At 51.7% G+C, this 24,353-nt stretch overlaps 2 protein-coding genes and 1 non-coding gene across 3 annotated transcripts; all 3 read left to right on the top strand.

Annotated features, from left to right (window-relative positions):
* The first annotated feature begins 4,032 nt into the window (after positions 1–4,032).
* UBOX5 (U-box domain containing 5) lies at positions 4,033–22,682 on the top strand. The gene is made up of 5 exons (XM_059845456.1): positions 4,033–4,141; positions 14,129–14,225; positions 15,462–16,638; positions 19,901–20,062; positions 21,877–22,682. The coding sequence occupies exons 2-5, from the start codon at positions 14,172–14,174 to the stop codon at positions 22,089–22,091; spliced, it is 1,608 nt and encodes a 535-aa protein (XP_059701439.1). The 5' UTR covers positions 4,033–4,141; positions 14,129–14,171; the 3' UTR covers positions 22,092–22,682.
* Positions 4,063–12,135, top strand: FASTKD5 (FAST kinase domains 5). Its single transcript, XM_059845455.1, has 2 exons — positions 4,063–4,141; positions 9,530–12,135. The coding sequence occupies exon 2, from the start codon at positions 9,569–9,571 to the stop codon at positions 11,948–11,950; it is 2,382 nt and encodes a 793-aa protein (XP_059701438.1). The 5' UTR covers positions 4,063–4,141; positions 9,530–9,568; the 3' UTR covers positions 11,951–12,135.
* On the top strand, positions 4,303–4,421 carry LOC132327017 (5S ribosomal RNA). Its single transcript, XR_009486416.1, has one exon. It is a non-coding gene; the product is annotated as a 5S ribosomal RNA (ribosomal RNA).
* Positions 22,683–24,353: the final 1,671 nt, after the last annotated feature.

Raw genomic sequence — 24,353 nt, 5'->3', positions numbered from 1 at the left:
GACCTCACCAGCAATAACAGGAGCTCTGCTGGCCGTGTCCCACCGCAGCACCTCCTGCGGGACACATCCCGCACTCCCCCAGTGTCACTCCAGCCCCAGCCTCGTGCTTTTCTTCCCTCTCGTTTCCTGATGCCTCGGTGGCTCTCTCTGTCTTTTTTTCCTCTCTCTCTGACTGTGAATTCAAACCAGAAGTGTTCTGAACTCGACTCTGTTACTGTTTTGTCTCTGCGTCGACTGTTGCTGGTTCTCTGAACTGCGTTTAAATGAGACTTTGCAAAAAAAAAAAAAAAAAAAAAAAAAAAAAAAAAAACTAAAAAAAAAATCTAAAACAAAAAAAATCTGAAAGAGTAAAAAAAAAAAATTTAAAAAAAAAATCTTAAAAAAACCTGAAAAAATCTTTAAAAAAATCTAAAAAAAAAAAAAAAACTGAAAAAAATCTTTAAAAAGTTCTTTTAAAAAAGTCTGAAAAAAATCTAAAAAAAATTTAAAAATCTAAAAAAATTCTTTAAAAAATCTAAAAAAAAATATTTAAAAATTATATATATATAAATATATATATATATATACTTGGGAAAAAAATAAAAATATTTAAAAAAAGAACTCCATAAAGTCAGGTGTCTCTCCTGTCCACTTGGTCACTTCCAAACACTGTTGTCTTGACTTTGCCTCTGGTTAAGTGTGTTTAAAGAGGTTGAACAAAAAAAAAAAAAAATTAAATTAAAAAAATAGAAAACAGAGGTAACACTCACCATTCTGGTATTTTTGTACAGCAAAGGTGTATCTGTTTCAGAGGTTCTTGTCAAAACTCCACCACAATTCCCAATTCCCTGCTGGCCTGTTGTCTGTTCCCATTGGGTTATCCAGATGTGAAGAGCTCCTGCCTTTGCCATTTTCTACAGTGAATAAATATATAAATATATCTGTACAGAGGTATGTATATATATAAATAGACATGCAGATCTATATGTATACGTATCTCCTGCTCTCCTCTCTCCACCTGACTGTGAAGGATTTTTATTGGGCAAAATAAAATGGAGAAAGGCCCCGTTTTAAAAACGGGACTGTGTGGTTTGTTTGTGTCACAGCTGGGAGAACTGGGGAGAAAAAACAGGGAGATTCTGGGGATGGATCCACAGCTGGGAGAAGAAGGAAGAACCAGGGAGAATCTGGGATGGATTCACAGCTGGGAGAACCAGGGAGAATTTGGGATGGATCCACAACGCGGAGAACCAGGGAGAATCTGGGATGGATCCACAATGGGGAGAACCAGGGAGAATTTGGGATGGATCCACAGCTGGGAGAAGGAGGGAGAACCAGGGAGGTTTTGGGATGGATCCACAGCTGGGAGGAGGGGAGAGAAGCAGGGAGATGTGGGGATGGATCCACAGCTGGGAGAACTGGGGAGAACCAGGGGGATTTGGGGATGGATCCACAGCTGGGAGAAGGAGGGAGAACCAGGGGGATTTGGGATGGATCCACAGCTGGGAGAAGGAGGGAGAACCAGGGAAGTTTTGGGATGGATCCACAGCTGGGAGAAGAAGGGGGATTTTGGGGATGGATCCAGAGCTGGGATGGGGAGTTGTGGAGGGGAAAGCTTCACCCTGGGTGAGCCAGCACATTCCAATCCAGCTGCAGTGGTGGGATGGCAATTTCCCTTCCCTCCCCTGGAAAAGCCACATCCCCCACTGGAGCATTTCTGGGGGTTCCCTGATTTCCCCAGGACGTGGCTGAAGGAGTGGAACACACTCAGAATGCATCAAATCTGCGTTGGATCCCAGATTTTGGGGGTGAGAATTTGGATGCAGCCCCCAGGCCAAGGTCCATCCCCCTTCCCTCAAGCAGGGAGGAAACATCACATCCAAAAACCACCTGCAGGTTTTTACTCACATCAATCCCACCCAACCCTGTCAGCATCACTAAAAGAGAATAACGTTTTTCTTTAAAACCCCAGCAATCCCAGCACTTTTCCCGAAGGCAGCAGCTTTATCAGAGAGGTCTCCTGCCCTCTGGTGACAGAGGTGAGGCAGGGATTCCAGGAGGTGCCTCAGGTTTAGAGCCGGAGGTGCCACCAGCCAGCGTGGCTCTCCTCCAGAGCCCTGGGGCTCCTGAAAACGGCATTTCCTCCTGAAAATGGCATTTCCTCCTGAAAATGGCATTTCCTCCCTTGCCAGGGGACAAAGGCTCATCTGAAGGAAGAGGTGGACAGGAAGCAAAGCTGGTGGAAATATCAGGAAAGGACACAAGTGCTAAGCAAGGCTCAAGGCAATATTTAAATAACTTGCCAGTGCTGAAAGCCTGTAGTGGTCAGGAGAAAGATTTCTGGCAACAGTGGAGCTGTGATCACTGAAAATACTCAAAATCTGCGAGGACACAGCCCTGGCCAAGGGGCTGAGGGTGGCCCTGCTGGAGCAGCAGCTCAGGACAGAGCTCCACAGCTCCAGAATCGCCCTGTTCTCTCGGGACAGCAGCAGTGACGGGTGTCAGCTCACACAGAGCCTCCCACACACCCAACTCACAGCCCCAGCCCACACCAGCACGGGGCTGGTGCCTCCCTGGTGGGAAAAACACCAACCACTCGTTTTTAAAATTGTAAAAGTTTAATAGTAATAAAATGGTTATAAAAAATGGTTATAAAAATAGCAATACAAGTAGAGTAATAAAAATTTGGACAATCTGGATTAGGACAATATGAGACAATAAAACCAAAGGGTTACAGACAGTCCAGGTACCTCTTTGTGGGCAAAATAAGCCTGAAAAAGGACCCACATTAACAGAGGATTAACCCTTAAAAGCAACAGCCTGTTGCATGTTCATACACCTCATACATGGTGCATAAATTCCATTCAAACACAGGATTCTGTCTGGGTAGTGTCAGCTTCTTCCTCTGAATCCTGACAGCTCTTCAGGGCTGAGTGAGGCAGGAAGAAGTTCGTTTCTCCTGAAAATGGAGCAATTAATTCCCTTTCTCTGAAAGATTTCGGTGTCCTGTGGCTGCTATCTCAGTGCAAGTACCTCATTACTCTCTTTAAAAAAGTAATCTCACATAGCATAGTTTCTTTTTTAACATTATGTTGTAACCTAAAACTATATTTAACACACTACTTAAGAGAATTAACACAGCATAACTTTCTAACACATATAATATTCATTTTCGTATTTGCTAAAAGCCAATCATAAAATACACATTTTTCACACTGGGGACACAGAAAGGACATCCCTGGGGGTGCAGGTACCCAGCAGGTTTCTGTGTTTTGTAACCACAGCCTCACAGAGCCACTATTGCATTTGTGTTGCCCCCAGACGAAGGCAGGAATGATGAATCTGACTCCATGTTCTCAGAAGGCTAATTTATTATTTCATGATACTATATTATATTAAAGAATGCTATACTAAACTATACTAAAGAATACAGAAAGGATACTGACAGAATGCTAAAAAGATAATAATGAAAACTCCTGACTCTCTCCAGAGTCCTGACACAGCTTGGCCCTGACTGGCCAAAGAGTGAAAACAACTCCCAGCAGAATGCAATGGAACAATCACCTGTGGGTGAACAATCTCCAAACACATTCCACATGAGCACAGCACAGGAGAAGCAAATGAGATAAGAATTGTTTTCCTTTTCTCTGAGGCTTCTCAGCTGCCCAGGAGAAAAATCCTGGGCGAAGGGACTTTTCCAGAAAATGTGACTGCCACAAGCCACGGAACGCTCTGGGTGGGAAGGGCCCTCAAAGACAATCGAGTCCCACCCGCGGCCATGGCAGGGACACCTTCCCCTGTCCCAGGCTGCTCCAAGCCCGGTCCAGCCTGGCCTTGGGCACTGCCAGGGCTCCAGGGGCAGCCACAGCTTCTCGGGCCGGTCCCAGGGCTCGGGGGCTCGGGGCGGCCACGGCGCCTCAGGGGCACCTCCGGGACCCCGGGCCTGTCATGGCGGCGCCCACAGTGCTCCACGTGACTCGGAGATATCACGTGATATTTTTGCGTCGCGTGGTCACGAAGGGGCCGCACCGCGCGCCGCTGGCGCCACCCGCCGGTCGCGCGCCGGGAGCCGGAAGTGGCGTCACCTCCGCGCGACCGGAAGCGGCGGGAGGAGGCGAAAGGGGCAGCAGGAGGAGGTGGCGGCGGCGCCGGAGCGGCCCCGGTGAGTCCCGGCCCCTGCCCGTGCCTGGTCCTTTCCCATCCCGGTTCCTCGGCCCCTTCCCTTCTCCCCGAGCCACCCCCTCAGCCGGCGGGGCCGCCCGCGCCCTGCCCTGGGCTGCATCGCCCCATATACCTGTAGGTGTATATTTAAATAGGTGTATTGCCTATGGCCATACCGCCCTGAGAACGCCCGATCTCGTCTGATCTCGGAAGCTGAGCAGGGTCGGGCCCGGTCAGTACTTGGATGGGAGACCGCCTGGGAATACCGGGTGCTGTAGGCATTTGTTTTAGAGGAACGTTTGAAGGAGCTGGGGCTGTTAAGCCTGGAGAAGAGGAGGCTCAGAGGTGCCCTTATTGCTCTCTACACCTTCCTGAGGGAGGCTGCAGACAGGTGGGGTCGGTCTCTCCCACCGGGCAGCACTGACAGAACCAGAGGACACAGTCTCCAGCTACAGCAGGGAAGGGACAGGTTGGATATCAGGAAGAAATTTTTCACCAAAAGAATCATACAGTACTGGAATGCTCTTCCCAGGGAGGTGGTGGAATCACCATCTCTGGATGTGTTTAAAAAAGACTGGCCATGGCTCTTGGTGCTATGGTCTGGTTGGGGTGTGAGGGCACAGGTTGGACTCCATGGCCTTAGAGGTCTCTTCCAACCTCATAATTCTGTGATATGTGCATATATCTGTGTGTGTGTGTGTGTTTGTGTTTGTGTGTAATGTGTCTGTAGCTGCAGCCATAGGGGTGAGCAGCAGCATTGGAGCTCCCAGCCCTGCCCTGGGAGAAGGGGATTGCATGGAAATGCTCCAGGGCTGGAGCCCCTCTGCTCTGGGGCCAGGCTGGGAGAGCTGGGGGTGCTCACCTGGGGAGGAAAGGGCTCCAGGGGGACATCAGAGCCACTTCCAGGGCCTAAAGGGGCTCCAGGAGAGCTGGAGAGGGACTGGGGACAAGGGATGGAGGGACAGGACACAGGGAATGGCTTCAGATTGAAAAAGGGGAGATTTGATTAGGATATTGGGCAGGAATTGTTCCCTGTGAGGGTGGGGAGCCCTGGCACAGGGTGCCCAGAGCAGCTGTGGCTGCCCCTGGATCCCTGGAAGTGTCCAAGGCCAGATTGGATGGGACAGTGGGAGGTGTCCCTGCCCATGGCAGGGGGTAGAATGAAATCATCTTTAAATCCCTTCCCACCCAAACCATTCTGTGATTTCAAAAGAGAAGAAAAAAGCACAAACAACCCAAAAAATGACAATTTTGTGCCTTGACATCACAACCTGTTGGGGAAATCAAATCCCTTTTGTGTTGCTGCCCTCTCCAGCCCAGCCCAGGAGTTCACTCAGGCTCTTGGCCAAAAGGAGCTGTGTTATCCCCAGCATTCATCCCCTGTTCACTCCTCAAACATCCCAAGGAGCTCCCTCTGCCCTTTGCTGGCAGCACAGGGTGAGGGATTCCCAAAAACCCCTCAGAGTGTTCCAGAAGCCCTGACAGCATTTTTGGGATGCACCAACCTCCTCTTCCACAGGGCTGAGCCCCTGGGCTGGGTGGCATTCGCCTGGGAATGTTTTTTTCCAGCTGTGACACTTCAACAGGGCCATTTCCATGCCTGAGCAGCTCCTCCAGGGGCATTCCCAGCCTGCTGGGCCCAGCTCCAAAATTCCCTGGGCTCCTTGGGGCTGCTGGAAGGGAAAATTCTGCAGAGACCTGCCCAGAGCTGGGGAGGAGTTGTTGGGATGTGTTGGGATGGGAGGTGGGAGGAGGAAGGAAAGGAAGGAATACACATTCCTAAATACAACCAAACTGTAAACCTAATCACCCATAAAAAACACTTTCCACTAAAACCCTGAACAACAACAAACCTTTACCCAAATCAAACAAAAAATCACTCATGCAATGACCCTGAACCCAAAACAAAACCAAATATAAAAAACAACCAAAAACCATAGTTGATCCTAAAGCCTATAACAACAAAGACCTAGGGAGACTCAAAACCAACCACTAAAATTTTAAAGTCAAAGCTACAAAAAATCCAAAACCAACTACACTCTCACAAAAAAAAAAATTAACAACCTATAAAAAATAGGAAGGGGAGGGAAGGAAGGAAGGAAGGAGAGGAAAGGAAAGAAGGAGGGGGAGGGGGAGGGAAGGGAAGGTTTCGGGAAGGGAAGGTTTCGGGAAGGGAAGGTTTCGGGAAGGTTTCGGGAAGGGAAGGGAAGGGAAGGGAAGGGAAGGGAAGGGAAGGGAAGGGAAGGGAAGGGAAGGGAAGGGAAGGGAAGGGAAGGGAAGGGAAGGGAAGGGAAGGGAAGGGAAGGGAAGGATTGCTCAAGGTGAAAAGAGGCAAAATCAGGGAAGGTGGGGGAGCTGGAGGAGAAATGGGCTGGAAACTGGAAAGGTCACAAAGATTTTCCCAGGGGTAGGAAAAATCATGGAAAAACCACTTGGAGCAGCCCTGTTGCCCTTGAGGGTGCTTGGAACTGTCTTGTCCCATGCCAGCCTTGCTCAGCTGTGTGTGGTCTTTTCTTTTTGGCTGGATTTGGAGCAAAGGAGGGGAGAAGCAGCCTCTGCACTGCCTGGATTCCCAAATGTGTCACAGCTCCACAGTCAGTCCCTGGAGGATATTCTTAGCAGCACATTCAGAGCCTTCCCCAGGCCTTTGATTCCCTGACTTTGAATTGGGGCTCTTGTTGCTGGGAGGGGCTCTGGGAGCAGCAGGGCTGGATTTCCTGGGGAGATCACCTTTCCCAGCAGGGAGGAATTGGTTTATATCAATAACCTGGGTTTTGTTAGCAGAAAAATGGAAAAAGACACTCAAAAGTTGAGTCAGACAAGGAAATCTCTGGGAAAGGCTCGCCTGGATCAACCTCCTCTTGTTCAAGATGATTTTGGGAGCTTGATCCAGCCCTTCTAAAGCTCCAAGCTGTGTGAGGTGCTGGAGGAGATGTTGGAAGGGATTTCTCCTTCCCCCAGGTGCAGTCTGAGCTTTGTCCCCTGTCTCCAGCATCTGTCACCTGAGGCCAATTCAGACTGGACCCCACAGCCAGGAGAGCCAGGAAGGATCATTTTATCAGACATTCCTTGAGCTGAGCAGGAGAGTTTTGAAATCCAGCTCTTGGTTTGTGTTTTTCTGTCCAGCTTCTGAGGAGGCTTTTCCATTCCCTGCCCCTCAGACAGGCAGGAAGGGGCAGAGTCTCTCCTGCCTGGCAGGATTTGACTCCTCATGCTGGGATGGGACAGTCACAGCCTTGGAACAGCCTGGGGTCTGTGGGACAGAGCCTGATCTGCTCCTGGGGCTGCCTCAGGGTGTTTGGAGATACAGATAAGGTGCCCAGTGGGTTGTTGAGCAGCTCACAATATTTACAGATCATCCTAAAACCACCTTGGCCTCTCTTGTAGCCTCCTCCTTGCATGGCTCTCCCCACAAATCCACATTTCAGTTTGCCTTTCCTTCCCCCAGAGCCTCTTGGTCTCCAGCCCAGTTGGTTTTTTCACCTCTCTGCTGAGGTGGTTTCTGCTCCAGCAGCTTCTCCTCCCTCTTGGCAGGTGTTTGCTGCCTCCAAGCTCTGCCCATGGAGCAGAGGATGCAAGATGTCCTCTTCTGCTTCAGTGGCACAGAGAAGCAGTGGATGTTCCATCCCTGGTTGAACAGGGCTTGGAGCAACCTGGGGTGGTGGAAGGTGTCCCTGGATCGTGGGGGATGTGGGGATCCTTACACACCAAAAAAAAAAATCCAATTTCTGCTCAGCCAGAACTGCACTGTGCTGCTCATACAGCCCAAACCCACCTCTTGTGCCCCAAAGTGCCCTTTTTACTGCTGCAAAACTGAGTTTGCCTGCACTGATGCCACATCTTGCTCCATCCCTGGTCAGGAAGCTGTGGATACAAGCAGAGCTCCCAGGGCAGTCCCTGAGGATTCATCTCCATTTGTGTGTGGGGAGCACAAAATGTTTTGCAGTGGCAACATCTCTGCCAGGCTTTGCCTTTCCTGATTGCCCAGCTCCATGTGGGTCTGAGGGGTTTTTAGGAACTGGATAACACCTGTGTGATGGATATTTGGCTGGGATAAGGATTTGAGGGAAAAATCTGACACTTGGTGCTTTATTTTATTTTATTTTTATCAGCATCTGAAGGGTGGTAAACAGGGCTCAGTGCAGGCTGGCAGCACCCAGCTGGACTCCCACGGATTTCTCATCCTCACCCTCCGAGCTGTAGCTGCTTCAGGCAGGAGTTAGGAAGGCATCAGCCATTTTTAAGTCTCCTCTACCCTAAAACTCTGGGAAATGCTCTCAAATCTGAAGCTTAAAGCTCTGCTCCTGGCATGTAGCATCATGTAATGATTTGTGTTATTTCTCCCCTGCTCTTCCCCCACATTTCTTCATTCCTCCAACCTCCACCTGCAGGTTCTGGGCCAGTTTTCACTCTCTGCTCTGCTTCTGTGGAGGCTTTGCTCCACATCCTGTCTCCAGGTGCAAAGGGCAGCGTGGCACCCTGGATGTTTGGTCAGCTTAGGTGGTGGTCAGTGATTCAGACCATGATGACCAAAGCAGCAGAATGCTCTGTCTGAACACACAAAGCCTCTTGAAGCTGCAGCTCTTCTGCAAAAACACATTTTCACTGTTCAGAATGAAGAAAAAGCAGCTTGGCTCTCTTAAAAATGAAAAAAAAAATTATTTTTTTTTTCTTAACTCTCCTAGTCTGTGCCAGGTTTCTTGTGTCTGCTGAGTAACAGGTCATGCCTGGCTGCCTTCTACTCCAAGCCCAGCTCACCTGGGTGCTCACCCTGAGCTGCCTTTGCATGAGGGGACATTGCATGGTGGCTTTGAGGGACCCAACTGCCCTGACCAGGGGAGGCACCAGTGCCAGCTCCCTTTGGGTAGCTAAAGGATTGATTAAACGGTGCTGCCTGTGAGGTGGAGTGTAGGATTGTGCCCTGTGTTGATGGAGTGACAAAACTATCTTTTGTCTCCTTGAAAAGGAAAAAAGCCCAGAAGTGTCTCTCCTCAATTAGGTGGAAAAGGCATCTTACAGGACCTGGGGGACTTCACCTCAAACTTTAGGATAGCCAATGGGACAGAAGCCAAAAAGTCTAGCCTGGGCAATTTACTAGAAAAAGAAGAGAACAAGGAAACTAATGGCTTTTGTGAGGTGTTTACCAGGGGCACGAGGGCCTCTTGCACCTGGATTGGTTTTTCTCAGTAAAGAGTTTTGTTATTTTGCCTTTTATTAAAACCTTTTTGTTTCCAACAATGCCACAGAAGCCATCCTGCTGATTTTATGCCTTCTAAGGTAGCTGAGCTATCTTGGGTGTGAAGTAGATCTCCAAGAGCTTGTGAGACCTGGCTCAAGGAGCCTCCTATTTCAGTGGAGGCCACTGACTCTCCGTCTGCCCTTTTTTCAGTACCTGGAAGCAGTTCTGAGCCCCACTAAGTTGAGATCCATGGCTACAGTGCTAATGTGCCGAAGATTGCCCAGGCTGAGCAGGGTGACAGCGATTTCCACCACAGCCAAGCGTGGGAGCAGCAAAAGCAAGAAGGAAAAGAGAGATAAACCTGGAGCAGCCAAGACTGGGACTCAAGCAGGGGCTACAATCCAGCTGCTGAAGCCACAGGACTACAGAGTGCTGTACAATCCAGCTGCCTATGCCAAAGGCAGGGCTGGCTCCCAGCAGCACGGGGATAGGGACAGCAGCCAGGCACTCGGTGACACGTTCACCAGCCCTGGCCCTGCACAGGCTCCACAGACATTCCCCACTGCCTCTTCCCAAGCTTTGTCACCTGTCAGGAGTGCCCTGCCCAAGCCCAAGTCCGGCACACTCCTGAGGCAGACCATCCTGTACAAGGAGGAAGCAGAGAAGGAGAACCGGGAATTGCACGACTCCAAGGAGGACCCCCGCACGTTCCAGAAGGGCAGGCCTGAGTACAGAGCTCTCGCCTGTGACAGCACTGAGCCAGCACAGCCCCTCTCTGCAGAGGAAGGGGACTGGATTTTACAGAGTGTGGCTGGCTGTGAGGGCAGCCCAGGGGTTCTCAGGGATTATTTCCTCCAGCTGAGCCGTTTGCCAGCGGAGCGCCGCACGGCGCTGGGGTCTGATGCCAGGTTCAGTGCCCTGTGTCACCGAGCTGTCACGGCCATCAGGCTGTTCAGCACCCCAGATCTCATCCAGATTTTAAAAGCTTGTGTCCCCTTGGCCGTGCCAGCCTCCCACCCCCTGCTCAACGCGTGCGAGGCCGAGTTCTGCCGGCGGGCGTGGGACATGGGCCTGGAGCAGCTGCTGCTGGTGGCGGATTGCTGGCGCTGCCTGGACCGCAGCGTGCCCTCCTACCTGGGCATTCTGTTCAGCTATGCCAACCTGCACTGGAAGGACCTCACCTTGCCCCAGTTTGTGCAGCTCCTTTACATCGTCGGCGAAGGCCGGAGGTCGCCCGTGGATTTGGCGCAGAAGGTGGAGAGCACCATCCTGAAGCACTTGGACGCCTTCACCTTGGAGGAGCTGGGTGCCATCTGCTTGGGGCTCTTCAAGTCCCTCAGTGGGATTTCTGAGCACGTCATGAGGAGGATTGCAGACAGGGTGTCCCTGCAGATGGAGGACATGAGCACCTACGCCTTGGTGAACGTGCTCAAGATGCTGCGCTACACCCGCATGGACCACCTGCCCCTGATGAGGGAGCTCGGCAGGGTGATTCCTGCTCGGATTCCTGCAACAAACATCCAGGGCATCATGCACATCACTCTCACCTACTCATCCCTGCACTTCTTTGATGAGGATGTTCTGGCTGCTGTGGCCACCTCGTTGCCTTCCAAGGTGTCTTACTGCCGGAGCAAGGATGCTGCCAAATTCCTGTGGTCGTTTGGGTGCCTGGACTATGAACCTCCCAACGAGGAGGAGTTTTACTCCAGCCTGATAAAGCAATTGCATGCAAAACTCCACGAGTTTAGCAAGTTTCCAGAGCATCTCCTTACTGCTCTGCTTGGCCTGGCTTTTGTCAAACGCTTCCCAGAGGAGCTGATAGACTTTGCTTTGAGGGAGGAGTTTGTCCAGAAAACCAGAGGTAGCAAATATGAGCTCAACAAGGACCTGTTCACCCTTGGTAAGAGCGTTGAAATCGAGTGCCCCACCTACCAAGGCAGCCACCTCACACCTCAGCTTTGTCAGGAGTTCACTGAGATGGTCTCCAGCTTTGCAGAGAAGGAAATCTACGTCAGGCCTGAAATTGTGGAAGCCACATCCCTCTTGGAGAGCATGTTGGGAGGCCCTGAGTATGTGAAGAACCACATGATCCTGCCCCACACCAGGTCCAGCGACCTGGAGGTGCGTTTGGCCACGGATGGACACCCCATCCCTTTCAACTTCAAGGATCCAGTGGCAGCCAAGAAGCTGAGAGACATGGGAGTTAATCTGACAGATGATTTAATGTCTCAGCTCATACAGGGGAGAGCTCATAACCAGAGTCCCACGGAAGTGGGGAATGAAGCCAGGATCCCCAGCCAGGAGAGAGGGGACACAACAGGCACACCGTGCTTGGGTGGAGCTCTTTCTACAGGTGCCACATCACAGGCTGAGCCTAAACCAGGGCTGTGGCAGCCTGGGGAAGTGAGGCTGGCACTGCAGGTGTCCAACAGGAACCACTTCTGCTACGGCTCCAGGCGGCTGCTGGGGCTGCACTGCCTGAAGCGTCGGCAGCTGCGGCTGCTGGGCTACGCGGTGGTGGAGCTTCCCTTCTGGGAGTGGTTCCCTCTGCTCAAGCGCACGCGCTCCGAGAAGCTCAGCTACCTCCACTACAAAGTGTTCTGCCCAGCACTGCTCACCAGGGCTGCCTAGTGGGGAAAAGAGCCTCTCCAGTGCATCTCCATGCCTGGGTACTGGATGAAATGGTCTCTGGGTGGTGGCTCAGTTGAGCTCTGTGTGGTCGTTTCTGCTCTGGTGACATCTGTACTTCCCGTGCTCTCCTTTTGTACCTGGATCCTCAAATGCTTCCACCACAAATAAAAGCTCCTGATGATTCATTTTTCTCTGTGGTTGCTTCTTTCTCCGCCCTAAACGAGAGAGGTTGGGTTTGGTGCCTCTGTGAGACAGGAACCCAGGGTATTTAGTCATGAGGCTGAGCTGGGTGCCAGGAGCACACACAGAGCTGTTTCCTCATGCTTCCATCCCCATGGAGCTGGGGCTGAGGGCACAGCCCGGGTTTCTCCTTTAGGATGGAATTGGATACTGAGTGGGACTGAGGCTTGGGATGCTGTGACCTCAGGACATTCATTTCATGCTCCAAGGACTTTATTTGGTGTCCACCATGCAGCAGCTCCATAGTCCCACACAGGACACCAGGAAGAGTTGTGGTGACAAACTCCAGACAGTCTGGTTTAAAATTCCTTGTTCAAAACCACTGAGGATTTTTTTCAGGTCTGTGTTTCACTGCTTTGAAAGATCTTTGTTCACTTTAAGGAAGGCACACACTGAAGAGAGAGAGAAAAAAACCCCAGCCATGGGTGAAAGCAACCCATTGACTCAACTTTAGCCATGAGATTTGTAGCAGAGTCTTTCAGCAGAAAAGAAGGGAGTGCAGTGACTTGGAAATGCAGAATAATCCATTTTCTTACTGAAGTATTGAGACTGGAAAAATTAACCTGAGTTAAGTCTCTCAGGGTCACAAACAGGAACAAATCCTATAAAATACCTGTACAGAGCTCCTCATGTTGCAGGAGAAGTCTTCAGCCCAGCAGAGAGAGGAGAGATAGAACAGGGGGAGAATCCTGAGTTTTCCCAAAGAAGGGAGCAGGGAGAGTTTTTTTTGCCACTCTTCATAACACCAGTGCTGAGGGCCAAGTGAATTTTCCAGTTTTGGTTCAAAATGAGGCAAAAAGAGCAGTTTTGAGGCACAGCCTGTAGTTGAACTATCAGTCTCCTACATGATGTGAGTTCCAAAAGTCAGACCAGTTTAAACAGTTCCCCACTGGCAGCCCAGTTCAGCCTCTCAGAAAGCCAGGAAGGTAATGTTGGAGGAGAGTTGGTGTGTGCTTGTCCTGCTCCTTGAAGAGCAGGAATTGCTCCTGATGGCTGCCAGACCAAATTTTGGGATAGAAGTGCTGCCCACCTGCCTGTTCCTCTTGTAAGGTTCACACCTGCTTCATTTTCAAGGCACTGTAACCAAGCTCTGCCCTCTGCAGGTGTCAGTTCCATGTTGGGTTGGGTTTTTTGGGGATTTTTGCTTTGAATTCCACCTTTCTCCTTGCAGATGCAGCACAGGGAGCTCATTAACTCTGCCTTTCCAACATGCCCCCAGAAGGCCAATTTCATTTGGGCTGAACCAACAGATCAGTGGAAAACCATTAAAGAGCTGCTTGTTCTTGAAGGAGGCAGCGAGTCCCTGATTTGCAAGGTTGCCCAGGGCAGTGACATTTTAAAGCTGGGGTTAACATGAGGTTAAAGCTCTCACCTCACAGATAATTTCATTCTTAAAAGAGATCTGAAACAGCCAATTCCAGTCACTCTTTTTTTCAATGGGAAAGAAGGTGTGTTCAGTTGAGTTTCTTTAATGAATGCTGGCAGAAGGATTTGGTGTTGACATCTCCCTCAGAGCTATTCCGTGCCCTCTGCTGCCTTGGAGTTATTTAACACCAATTATTAATATTTGTGGTTAATCTTGACTCACTGTGACAGCCTCTGTGCTGTGCTGGTGCTTTTCTACACCTACAGAACTCCTGCATCTTTGATAAACCTTCAGATCTAATTGCTGGTCTGTTCATAGGTGCTTTTAGTTAAAATAGCCATTTTCTTTTTGCTTTTTCTCCCCAGGTTCACTAATTAATATTAATGGGATTTTTTTTCTCTCAATCTCATCTCTCCACTACATTCATTTGGGTTTATATTGGTTTCACCCCCTGGACTCAGATCTGAGCTGCATTTTAGGAAATCCCAAGCCTGTAACTCACCCAAAATACGAGATCCTTTCATTGCTCATGGATATTCACTTCCTTTATTTTCATTTTTTTTTTTCCCAAGCTGACTCTGATGCTCAGCAAGTGACCTCTGTCCAGCTGCCAAGATGGTAATAAACGTCTGTCTCCCACAGTTCAAGCCAAGAATTCACTGCAACAAGGTAAAACAGTGAGGAGGGGGTTTGGGGGAGTGGGAGGGATGGAGGGATTCAGTGGAATTATCCTGGGGGGGAGCTGGTTCACTGCTCCTCTGGGATAATCAGCATCACTGCTCTGATGTGGCACACACTGAATACTGGAGGGAAAAGCCCTAATTTTGCAGGATCTCATAACCAGGCAGCATGATGTGCTTCCAGGTGTAAGTTCTTTGACTTGAGATCCCTTTTTCCCTGCAATATTCCAGCTTTCCCTCTGCCCATTGGAACTCACAGCCCTTGATAATGTGAATTTATCAATGAATGTGAAATTGTGAAATGATAACTCAGTGAAGTTACTTTCCAGGTATTTCTGGTTTCACTCACCACATCAGAATCTCTTTAAGAAGCTCAGTTTTCATTCAAATCTGGTTTTTAGTTGTAAGTTTGCACACCAACTCACCCCAAAATCCAAGACAGCCTTGGCTTTGTAAATACTGTGCTGCTGGAATTTTTTGTGGGGAGACCCAGCCATGCCACAGAGTTTGGGTGTGATTGTCATGATCAAGACCATATTAAACAGGTGGAACAAATAGATTTTCTTCATTTTTATTTGTCCATTCAGCAAGAGCTGCAGATTTCTCAGGGCCTGGGGCTTCCAGGAAAGGGAATGGATTGAACCAGGCTGCCCAGGAGCAGTGCAAGGGTGGGATTGGATCTTCCAAACCAGACCCAGCCTGGATTGATGGATCTCCCTCAGGGGTGGGTGGGGTGGCTCCCAGAGGCTGATTACCATCCAGAGCTCCTCTGTGACCCTGTAACTGTGATTCCAAGTGCATTTCCACGTGGATAAGTAGGCACAAAGAAAATCAGGAGACTCCCACCTGAAAAGGGAGACTGGAAGAGGAGACACGCTCATCCTCTGCTCCCAGCCAGCCTCTCCTCCTTGATTTATCTCACTGACCCAGCCAAAACCACAGATTATCCCTAATTTTCCACTCTTCCAGCAGTTAAGTCAGGCCTGCCCATGGTGACAGAGGGTGCAGGAAGAGGGGATGGAGGAGGGTGGGAGTGGAAGGAGTGGTGGCTCTGCTCTGCCTTACAGCAAGGATGCTGTAAGGTCCTGCCTGCTCTGAGCTGCACATAAACCTCAGCCTTGGCTCCTGGTTGATGTCATCCTGAGAATCTCTGGGAGTGCTTGTGAAATTGCCTTCCTTGTGTTTCCTTGCTCCACCCTGACCCCAGTTTTGGTCTGGCACGCAGATCTCTGCCGATGGCTACGAGGTGGAGAACCTGATCTCCGAGGACCTGGCCAGGAGGAACCGCGGCTTCCGCAGCGAGTACTTCATCAAACCCCCGGTGCACGTCACCATCTCCTTCCCCTTCAACGTGGAGATCTGCAGGATCAACATTGACATCTCCTCTGGGGGCTACCAGACCTTCTCTGGCCTGGAAGTTTACACCTCTACCTCATGCAACAAAACCTCTTGGCAGAGCCCTGAGGGGCAGTGCTCAGGTCTGGCCGGGCAGCCTGTGTCGGACAAGGACACCTTCACCCTGGTGGGCAAAGCTGTCTTAAAAAATCAGAGCAAAGTGACTTTTGGCCACAGAGGCTTCAAGCCGAGGCCTCCCTTCCATCAGATGGAAAATGTCTTCTCCTACCCCGGCTCGGTGTCCCAAGACCTCTGGAACAAAGGGCCGGCCTCGCTCAGCAATGTGTCCCACCTAAAGATCTGCATCACCCACGTGGCCGGGGGGGGCCTGCCCAGCATCAAGAGGCTGGAGGTGTGGGGACAGCCTGCCAAGTCCTGCCCACAGGAGGTCATCGAGGGTGTCTTCCAGGTGGCCTCCCAGTTCCTGGCCCAGGACGTCAGCAGCCTCAAGCCAGAGCTCTGGACGCCGATGGAGAGCGACTGCGTCCCCTTCAGTGCCAACGAGCAGCAGACCCTGCACAAGCTGGTGGACGTGGTCCAAGACATCCCTGAAGAATTCCTGGACCCCATCACTCTGGAGATCATGACTTTACCCATGCTCCTGCCCTCTGGGAAGGTGATTGACCAGAGCACCCTGGAGAAGTGCAACCGGAGCGAGGCGTCCTGGGGCCGCGTTCCCAGCGATCCCTTCACAGGCGTGGCCTTCAGCCAGCACTCACAGCCCCTACCTCACCCCACCCTCAAGGCCAGAATAGACCACTTCCTGCTGCAGCACAGCATCCCTGGCACCAACCTGCTGGGGAGGGCTCACTCCTCGGAGAGCCTGGTGCCCTCCTCCATCACCATGTCCTCTCTGAAAAGGAAAATGGACTGCATGGATCAGGGCTCCCTGCAGCCGCCCTATTTTTCTGCTACAAACTTACTTGTCACTTCTACCTCAGAGAACAGTGCTAAAAAAATGAAAACTGACAGTGACTCCCACTTGATCCAGATGGACTGTTCCACAGGTATCGTGGCTCCCCAGGTCACCTCTGTTCCCTGAGTGTTGGGACAGCCCCAGGCTGGGGTTTCAAACCAGGACAAATCCAGTGCAAGTTCCCATCACACCTCTAGAAAGTTTCCAGGCTGGGTTTGGCTGGTGGAGCTGGGTCATTTCATCCACCTCCCATGTTCCTTTTTCAGTGTTTCACCTTGTTTGCTCAGGTCACCCTGTTCCCCTTTTAGTTTGGATTCCCTTTATCTTCCTTCCATGTGGAGACAATATTTTTCTCACCGTCCTGGTTTGAAGTTTCTTTATCCAGGCGGATTTATCGTGTCCTGCAAAAACAGGAAAAGAAATGTCAGGGGTGATGGCACAGGGAGTCCTGGCTCATCATGAGGAGGGAGGTGGGAAGGAGAGCAGGGATGGGACACAGAACAAACCACAGCAAGGGAATTGCAGGGAGGAGGGACAGCTCAGCCTGGGAGAGACTTGCACAGAATTTGTGGGTGGTTAAAGCAGAAAACCTGGTAGAGGCTAAATGGGACAAGAAATGTGACTTGTAGCTGCAGGGGAAGGGAAAAGGGGCTGCTTTCCCTTCATCCATCCTTTTCTCAGTGATGCTGGGAATGCCAAATGTCCTGCAAATCTGGAGACAAGGAGGCTCAGGTGGGACCTTGTTGTTGTCAACAACTCCCTGACAGGAGGGTGGGGCCAGGTGGGGGTCGGGCTCTGCTCCCAGGGATCAGGGACAGGAGGGAACAAGGATTGCACCAGGGGAAGGTTAGGTTGGATATTGGGAACAATTCTTTCACAGAAAGGGTTGCCCAGCCCTGGCACAGCTGCCCAGGGCAGCAGTGGAGTTCCCATCCCTGGAGGGATTTAAAAGCCATGGATGTGGCACCTGGGGACAAAGGGTAAATCCAGGTGTGGGGGGATTTCATGGCTGGCTCTCTGGGCAGGTAAGCCCAGTCTCCTGGTCTGCTCTAACCCAGTGTGGTCTGTGACATGTCAAAAGGTGACCCAGAGCTGCTGGGACCTGTCACTGCCTTCACCCTTCTCTCAATCTGCCCAAAAACATTTTGAGGACAAAGCTTAGGTGGCTGTTTGATTTTAAATAAATTCTTCACTTGGAAATAATTGACATCAGGTGGTACCAGGAAGAGTAGGGAGAAGTCAGACTGCACATGTCTGCTCTGATCCCTCAGCCTAGAGCTCATTCCCTGCTTTAGGAGGAATCTTTGGTTACTTTGGCTGTGGAGGTGTGGGCTGGATGTGCCCCAGCCCCACAGGAACAGGAGCTGCCCTGTGGGTCCTGGAGCTCCCGGGGCAGCCGTGTCCATACATAAATAAAAGCACAGTGCTCAGCCCATGGAGCCCATGCTTCACTGGATCATCAGCCTTGATTGGTGGAGGAAATGTGCAGCACCAATTGTGAGCTCTTCCTCTGGGAGCTGGGTTTAACAGAATTAGTGATGCAGACAACATTCTCTTAATGCTTCGTCTTCATCAGCGCTGCCGTCGGTGCTGCACAGGGCAGCCCTGCAGGGAGGGTCCAGCCCTGGCCCTGAGGCTCACAACTGGGACAGAGAGGGAAAAACATGTCCCACAGATTTCATTAATGGCTTCAATGTTCTCTGTGAGCTGCATGGAGCAAGGCTGGAGCACTGGGCTGGGATCCTCGGGAGCCAGCTGAGGGAGTGCCTGGGATTTCAGGGAAAAACAACTCCCTGGGTTATTTGGAGTTTGGCCCTTTTTCAGTCCTGCAGCTTCTGCAGCTCCATGGAAGGAGGGTGCAGCCAGCTGGGGGTCAGGCTCTGTTCCCAGGGAACAAGAGGAAATGGCTTCAGGGTGTGCCAGGAGAGGTTTAGGGTGGCATTAGGGAAAATTCCTTCATGCAAAGGGTTCTCCAGCCCTGAAGATTTTTAAAAGCCACGTGGGTGTGGCACTTGGGGACATGATTTAGTGGTGGCCTTGGCAGTGCTGGACTCGATTTTTCCAACCTAAATTATTCTAATCCTGTATAAGTTGGCACTGGGACACCACATGAATGGTAGTGATCCTTAGGGCATCCCACCTCTAGGACCCAGAGCAGACAAGGCACTTCACCCCAAATCCCAGCCCCTTGGTGGGAAAAAGACACCTCTCAACAAAACAAGTGGCAGGGCTCCTAAAATCCTCCAAGGTTCAGAGCAAGGCAGTGTTTGCATCACAGATTCTTTTTCCCAGCATCTGCTTCTCCATCTTTTCCTTGTCTTTGCAGAGCTGGTGTTTCCCTTTGCACACCTGGTCCTTGTGTTTCCCTCTGCAGATTTGGTCCCTCTGTTCCCTTTCCAGACCTGGTGTTTGTTTCCCTTTGCACACCTGGTCTCTGTGTTCCCTTTGCATACCTGGTCCCTGTCTCCCTTTGCAAATTTGCTCTCTGTTTCCCTTTGCAGACCTGGTCTCCATTTCCCTTTGCAGATTTGGTCTCTGTGTTCCCTTTGCAGACCTGGTCTGTGTGTTTCCCTCTGCAAATTTGGTCTCTGTGTTCCCTTTACACACCTGATGTTTGAGTTTCCCTTTGCACACCTGGTCTCCATTTCCCTTTGCACACCTGGTTTCTCTATTTCCCTTTGCACACCTGGTGTTTATGTTTCCCTTAGCAGACCTGGTCTCCATTTCCCTTTGCAGATTTAGTCTCTGTGTTCCCTTTGTACACCTGATGTTTTTTGCACACCTGGTCTCTGTTTCCCTTTGCACACCTGGTGTTTGTGTTTCCCTTTGCAGATTTGGTCTCTGTTTCCCTTTGCACACCTGGTTTCTCTGTTCCCTTGCACACTTGGTTTCTCTGTTTCCCTTGCAGACCTGGTTTCTCTGTTCCCTTTGCACACCTGGTTTCTCTGTTCCCTTTGCACACCTGGTTTCTCTGTTTCCCTTTGCACACCTGGTGTTTGTGTTTCCCTTTGCACACCTGGTTTCTCTGTTCCCTTGCACACTTGGTTTCTCTGTTCCCTTTGCACACTTGGTTTCTCTGTTTCCCTTGCAGACCTGGTGTTTGTGTTCCCTTTGCACACTTGGTTTCTCTGTTTCCCTTTGCACACCTGGTTTCTCTGTTTCCCTTTGCACACTTGGTTTCTCTGTTCCCTTTGCACACCTGGTGTTTGTGTTTCCCTTTGCACACCTGGTTTCTCTGTTCCCTTGCACACCTGGTTTCTCTGTTTCCCTTGCACACCTGGTGTTTGTGTTTCCCTTTGCACACCTGGTTTCTCTGTTCCTTTGCACACCTGGTTTCTCTGTTTCCCTTGCAGACCTGGTCTCCCACGAGCAGAAGCTGTCGGAGAGCTTGGACACTGCCCTGACCTCTGCCCTCAGCTCCATGCCCTCCTTCACAGCCAAGCTGATGAAGAGCCAGCAGCAGGCTCCAGGAGAGGGGGGCTGCAGCACTTCCTGGAGCCTGGGCACAGCCCTTGGTGAGCAACAGGCACCTCTGGAGCACCTTTGGGAGCTGGGGCTGGGTTAACAGGGAGCGTTGCTCAGACCCCAGACTATGATATATTCCATATAAAAATATTACATTGTCTCCCAGCAAGCTTCCCTGCACAATCCTTGCCTCTGTCTCAGCAGTTTTGCTGCTTTATTCTCCCACTGAGGCAGGTCAGGCCTTGCTGACCCCCTCAAGGTGTGGGATGTTGTCCATGCCCAGGCTCAGAGCAGGCTGTGGCAGCAGTGCTGTGATTTTCCTGTGTTCTTGGCTGCCCCAGGATGATGTGGGATGGACACAGTGCCCAGCCTGCTCCAGCTCAGTTCAGACTCAGTTCTCAGAGCTCTGCAGTTTGGGCTGAGAGGTTCAGTGGTGCCTGTGAGCTGTGTGGAGCAAGCTGGGGAGCTGCCACGTGGGTGGAGAATGAGTCTGGGGTGGGGATGCTGCAGGAGAGCTGTAAATGCAGCAAATGCTGCAGCCTTCCAGTGCTTCAAAGGGCCTTGGAAAAAAGAGGGAGAGTCACTTTTTATACAGACTGGACAAGGGGGAATGTTTGTAAACTAAAAGAGTAGGGTGAAATTGGATATTGGGAAGGAATTGTTCCCTGTGAGGGTGGGCAGGCCCAGCACAGGGTGCCCAGAGCAGCTGTGGCTGCCCCTGGATCCCTGGCAGTGCCCAAGGCCAGGTTGGACAGGGCTTGGAGCAGCCTGGGACAGTGGGAGGTGTCCCTGCCCATGGCAGGGGGTGGAATGGGATGGGGGCTTTATGATCCCTTCCAACCCAAACCATTCCATGATTCTTTGAAACACCATGTGACATGCAGCCCTTAGCAGGGGCAGGTGACAGCAGCAGCAGCATCCCAGGCCAGCCAGCTGTGTGTGCCCAGAATCCCATCAGGATTGAGTGTCCATCATCCAGGCTGCCACTGCCAGCCACCCATCCAGCTGTGCCTGCATTCCCAAAATGATTCCTTTGGGGTGCAGGGAAGCGCTGAGCCTTCAGATGTCCCTCCGCATGTCCTGGCTTCTCTTCCTCTGGGTGAGGCTCTGCCTGCCCATGGCTGAGGAGGGGCTTCAGAGGGACCCTGGGAAGGGCTCTGTCTGTCTGTCTGTCTGTCCATCCATCCACCTGCCTGTGTCTGCTTTTCCCTCTCTCCCCCTCCCCAAACAGCTTCTGCTGTTTCACAGTGACATTCAGCTCTTCAGCTTTTTCCTGTCCCCTCTGAAATGCTGCTGTTTGAGCAGCCCTGGCTGGCTGGTGTGTGACAGGAATGCAAAGTGACCCCTCAGCTGTTCCACCTGGGAATGGCTGTGGAAGAGCTGCAGGGAGAGTGATTTAGTCTCAGTAAAAGTGAAAAGCCCTTTTTTACAGTCATCTGTCCTCAATTAAAAGCCTGATGATGCCAGTGCTGATGTGATCCAGCCCTTTCTGAGCACACCCTGCCCTGGAAGCTGGACCTTTCCCTTTCCCTGTGGTGATGACAGGGAAGTGGCACAGTCCTGAGTCACAGCTGTGCCCTGAGTCTGCAGCACCTGGGGCACAGCCTGGACTTCTCACACTCCCTGCCTCATCCACTTTTCCTGTCCCTTTGGTCCAAGCTGTTCCAGGGGAGGTTCAGGATCAGACATTGGAAGGGGCTGGAACCACCAGGAAAGCCTGGACCACAGTGCTCTTGGTTCACTCAGTAATCTCTGAAGCTTTTTCCAACCTGCTCTGATTCTGATTCTGTGATTTTCCAGCCTGCTCTGATTCTGTGATTTTCCAACCTGCTGTGATTCTGATTCTGTGATTCTGGATTTGCAGAGCACGGCAGGAGCAGCCAGAGCCAGGGATGTGCTTCCTGTGGCAAATCCTTCTCCTGCTACTTCAAGGCAGAGCCCGTGTACCAGCTCCCCTGCGGGCACCTGCTGTGCCGGCCCTGCCTGGCCGAGCGCCAGAGGGCTCCGGCTTCCCCCATCCACTGCGGGAGCTGCAAGAGGGCAGCAGCCACTCACGATGTCAGGAGGGTTCACTTCTGAGCCCCGGGAGGACGAGAAGGAGCTGCTGCTGTGCCCCGTGTCCACAGGGAGCCGCCCAGGAGCCGCCCGGGAGCCGCAGAGTGGAGAGAGGACTCGGTCTTGTGCTTACAGAGTAGAGGGGGGTGGGGGGTTAGAGCCCGAGGATGACAAAAGCCATAGCTTCTTTATCAAGGAATATGTATTTGTGCAGGACTGGTCTGCAGCACTGCCCCGGGGCTCAGAGGTTTAGCACAGGTGCCTTTTGGACCAGCTCAGCTTCCCCCCCTGCGAGTTCACGCCACGTTTGACCAGCAGCCAGCCGGTTGTGGAGCAGGTAAAAGTCCTTGTGAGTGACAGCACACGCAAAGCCCCCCCTCTGACCTCCTCCCCTTCCCCACCTGGCCCTCCCCTCCCTGCTGGGAGTGTCTCTCATCCTGGAATCGGCAGCGAGAGGCCGTGGCTGAGGTGGGAGGAGCTGGCAGTGATCTCACCCTGCTCATCCAGACTCTTGTAGAAAAGCCATCCCATCCCACCCTCGGTTTATGTCGTGTGAGCAGCCCAGCTCCTGGCTGGCTGATAGACATTTAAGCCTTAATAAAATGTTTAAAGTCAGGTTCTGTCTCTCTCTCTGGCTCCTAATTGGTGTCATCCTGTGGCTTAATGGTGTCATGGAGTGAAATCTCTTGGCAGAGGAGGAAATAGGCTGGAAAAAGCCAAACCAGCACGGAGGAGCTGCAGGCCAGGGGGTTTCAGAGGGGTTGTGGCAGCAGCCTCGTGCATCACAGGGATGAGAGACCCATGGGGGCTTCAAGAGCTGCTCAGAAAAAAGGCAGGCAAAAAACAGCTTGGATATGTTCTGTCCTGGATGTGCTGGGATACGGTGACATCAAAGGGTTTGTCACCTCCACAACCCCCTGCTGGTGCCACTTAGTTGATGTTCTGGGCCATAACGAACCTCCAGCTGGCTCAGCTCACCTGGGTCACACCTTTAGTTGTTCTCAAGAGGCCCTGAGCAAAGTTGTGGTGTGGGGAAGGAGCTGCTCCTGCCCTGGAGCACAGCTTCGTGCCTGCCCCACACTGATCCTGACCCTGCCTGCCTCAGCAGGACTTTGCAGCCCATCTCCATTCCCTGCAAAAATAGAAAATCACACTTCTTAAAATAGTAAACTGGGAAAATAGGCACAAAATTCCTAAAAACCCCACGATTCAGAGGCAGTAAATCCACTCCATGGCAGTGCTGGTGTCGTGTTTGCAGTGAGCCATCCCAGGGTGATTCAGCTCTCACACCTCCCCCAGGGAAGGGGAGGATGGGTGGCTGCCTCTGGATCCCCAGAGCCATCACCCACAGCCAGCAAAGCCTGGATGCTTCCAGAGCCACCGGTTCTGACAAGCTCCTGCAGTGCCCAAAGTTCCTTGTGGTGTCCTGAGGTGGGCTGGGATCCAGGGGGAGCCATCCCAAATTGCCTCCATCCCAAATTCCTCCATCCCAAATTGCCTCCATCCCAAATTGCCTCCATCCCAAATTTCCTCCATCCCAAATTCCTCCATCCCAAATTCCTCCATCCCAAATTGCCTCCATCCCAAATTGCCTCCATCCCAAATTCCTCCATCCCAAATTGCCTCCATCCCAAATTTCCTCCATCCCAAATTCCTCCATCCCAAATTGCCTCCATCCCAAATTTCTCCATCCCAAATTCCTCCATCCCAAATTTCCTCCATCCCAAATTCCTCCATCCCAAATTGCCTCCATCCCAAATTGCCTCCATCCCAAATTGCCTCCATCCCAAATTCCTCCATCCCAAATTGCCTCCATCACAAATTTCCTCCAGGTTCCCTTTGTTCTGCAGGGGTGGGAAGGGAAGGGAAGGGGTGGTGTTGGGACATCAGGTCGCCCTCCCTGCTCAGAGCAGGGCTCATCTCCACCCCACTGCAGGTTCTCAGAGCCTTCATCCTGCAGTTTCTCCCCCTTAATCCTCTGGGACCCCTGGCAGCACATTTCACCTGCTGTGTCCCCCCTTCCAGGGGATCCAGGGATGAGTTTCCTGCTGCACCCACATCTTGGAGCTCAGGGAAGGATCACCTGCCCCAGCTGGGTGTGAGTCCCCCAGGTCCCAGGGCACTGAGACCCCTGTGGGCAGCAGGGACCCTCTGTGCACCCCAGGGTGGTGGGTGACACAGAGCCAGGAATTTCCTCTGCCTGGACCCACAGCAATCCCTGTTTCTGACAGCCCATGGGTGACATGAGGGTGCTGGTGCCAGCCCCAGAGGTGCCTTTTCTTTTGG

The sequence above is a fragment of the Haemorhous mexicanus genome, chromosome 4 (assembly GCF_027477595.1).
Source record: "Haemorhous mexicanus isolate bHaeMex1 chromosome 4, bHaeMex1.pri, whole genome shotgun sequence".
Taxonomy (NCBI): Eukaryota; Metazoa; Chordata; class Aves; order Passeriformes; family Fringillidae; genus Haemorhous; species Haemorhous mexicanus.
The sequence above is the reverse complement of the archived record's forward strand: the minus strand, read 5'-3'. Positions and strand labels throughout refer to the sequence as shown.

Bases quoted from the DNA above. Each gene is read 5' to 3' on its own strand.
- FASTKD5 (XM_059845455.1), top strand. From the start codon at position 9,569: ATGGCTACAGTGCTAATGTGCCGAAGATTGCCCAGGCTGAGCAGGGTG.
- UBOX5 (XM_059845456.1), top strand. From the start codon at position 14,172: ATGGTAATAAACGTCTGTCTCCCACAGTTCAAGCCAAGAATTCACTGC. The intron at 16,639-19,900 runs GTATCGTGGCTC...TTTCCCTTGCAG, and splicing joins CCAGATGGACTGTTCCACAG to ACCTGGTCTCCCACGAGCAG. The intron at 20,063-21,876 runs GTGAGCAACAGG...CTGGATTTGCAG, and splicing joins GAGCCTGGGCACAGCCCTTG to AGCACGGCAGGAGCAGCCAG.